General features: G+C 42.1%; 1 protein-coding gene across 1 annotated transcript in view; it reads right to left on the bottom strand.

Moving 5' to 3' along the window:
* Window positions 1-201: 201 nt before the first annotated feature.
* Window positions 202-2,030, bottom strand: part of ARHGEF6 (Rac/Cdc42 guanine nucleotide exchange factor 6) — a 146,898-nt gene continuing 145,069 nt past the window's right edge. The window contains 2 exon segments of the mRNA XM_006172377.3: window positions 202-422; window positions 1,537-1,591. Of these exon segments, the coding sequence (XP_006172439.3) occupies window positions 282-422; window positions 1,537-1,591 (196 nt within the window). The 3' untranslated portion in view covers window positions 202-281.

Raw genomic sequence — 2,030 nt, 5'->3', positions numbered from 1 at the left:
CCATTTCTACCAACATCTTCTACTTTTTCTCTGTTGAAAAAAATAAACAACCAACCAATAACCAAACAATAAACACTCAAGCGTGTGCACGCATGCGCGCGCGCACACACACACATACACACACACACACACACACACACACACACACACACACACACACAGGGGGAGAGAGACTCAAACATAAAATCATAGCCAGACAAGTGAGTGAATTGAGGCAAATCATTTAGCTGGACATTTCAAGATGCCCTGAAGGTGCACTCTGCCCAGCTACACAGTGATGGTCACGGAAGAATCGAGGTCTTGCTACTAGACTCAGCTCGAATACACTCATCGGTTTGCTTCAACAGCCTCCGGACCAGCTTTTCTAGGTCCCTTCTTGACTTCAGTTCTTCTTCCAGGCATTGTTTCATCCTTTTATTCTCCTACGATGAAAACAGACTTATTGATTACCATGCACAGTGAGCCCTTCTCAATGCTCCTCCTACTCATCCTCTTGGTAGCCTTTACCACAGACTATATTTGCCTTCCTCAAATTCCCCCTCCTCAGTTTCTCAGACAAGGCAGCCTCTTGATTCTCCTATCTACCTTGAACCCATCTTTTGTATTCTTTTGCCCTGAAATATTGTACAAGCTTTTTATTAATGCTCTGGCCCTGCCTTGGCCATCTTCTAACTCAACACTTTTTTCACTTAGTATCTCTTCTCTTTCAACACAAGGACTTCCCATACACTTCTGGTACTGACTTCACCTCCTGAGCATGAGATCCATAATCTCAAATGCCAATTGAGTATTTCTACTTAGATATATTACAAGTATCTCAAATTAACTAGGTCCTAAAGTGAACTCAGTATTTCCCCCATTACTCAAAACTTCTCTTCCTATGGTTCCTGATCTCCATGAGGGCACTATCATGTCAAACTTGATACTCAGGGAAGAAGCATCATCCTTAATCCCTAACGCTTTCTTAATCTCAATATCATGTCATCATATTCCATACATTGGAATTCTACAATGTGCCTTCCTTTATGTTCATTATTCTCTCCACAGTCTCACTGGCCTGCCTTGGTTGACAAGTTCATCATGTCTTACGCTGAGTTTTGTAAGAACTTCGTAAATTGTCTTCCATTCCCTGGTCTCCCTCCCCTCCACTCCATCTCTCACTTTGTCACTAGGTAAAGTCAATCCTCGCACACAAGGCAGAGTGTGTGCATAATGAAAGACTGGATCACATCTGCAGAGGCTACAAACCATGCTTTCTGGTTCTCTCTACACTTACAGACTCATGAATGATCTGTTTACAGATATCAAGGAACAAGAAAGTTGTAACTAAGTGTGGGACCCTATTGCAAACCATTAAATAAATATAAACAAGCCTCAGAAATGTAAACTCAAGGCCATGTGATAAAAATCAATGAAATGCACCTTGATGGAACAAGGAAAATTAAATACCCCCTCATCACCTTGCTCCTGGACTTCTGATAGCATGTGGCAAGGAAGAAGGAACTATCTGATGAAATGACTTTCATATTTTATTACCTGCTTCAGTTCTTTGACCTCATCCTTCAAGGCATAAACAGTATCAACAAGGCTCCTAGAACACAGAGATGAAATTCAGAGATAAATGGCTATCGCCAAAGTATTGTTAAGTAATACTTAACAATAAAAGTAGCTTTAGGAAAATGCCGATGCTGGGCTGGCCCTGTAGCCTACTGGTTAAGGAAACCAGATCCCACTTGGCTGACCACAGTCTAAATTTGAGCCCTGGTGGCTTGAGAAACACAACAGACGTGTGTGAGTGTGCATGTGTGTGTGCCCAAAACCTCATCTCAACAGGATGGAGAGATTGAGGATAAGAGACTGTTGTGTGACCATGTACTACTGGGGAGAGGGGAGTTCTCTCTCTCTTTGGTAAGTGCACACATCCTCTGGTTAAAAAAAAAAAAGAAAGAAAGAAAGAAAAAAAAAAATAACACAGGGCCAGCAGGTGGCGTGGTGGTTAAGGTACTGGATATTCCCACCTGGCTAACCAC

Source organism: Tupaia chinensis, unplaced genomic scaffold (genome assembly GCF_000334495.1).
Source record: "Tupaia chinensis unplaced genomic scaffold, TupChi_1.0 Scaffold000706_1, whole genome shotgun sequence".
Lineage (NCBI taxonomy): Eukaryota > Metazoa > Chordata > Mammalia > Scandentia > Tupaiidae > Tupaia > Tupaia belangeri.
This window is presented reverse-complemented; position numbering and strand designations above follow the sequence as displayed.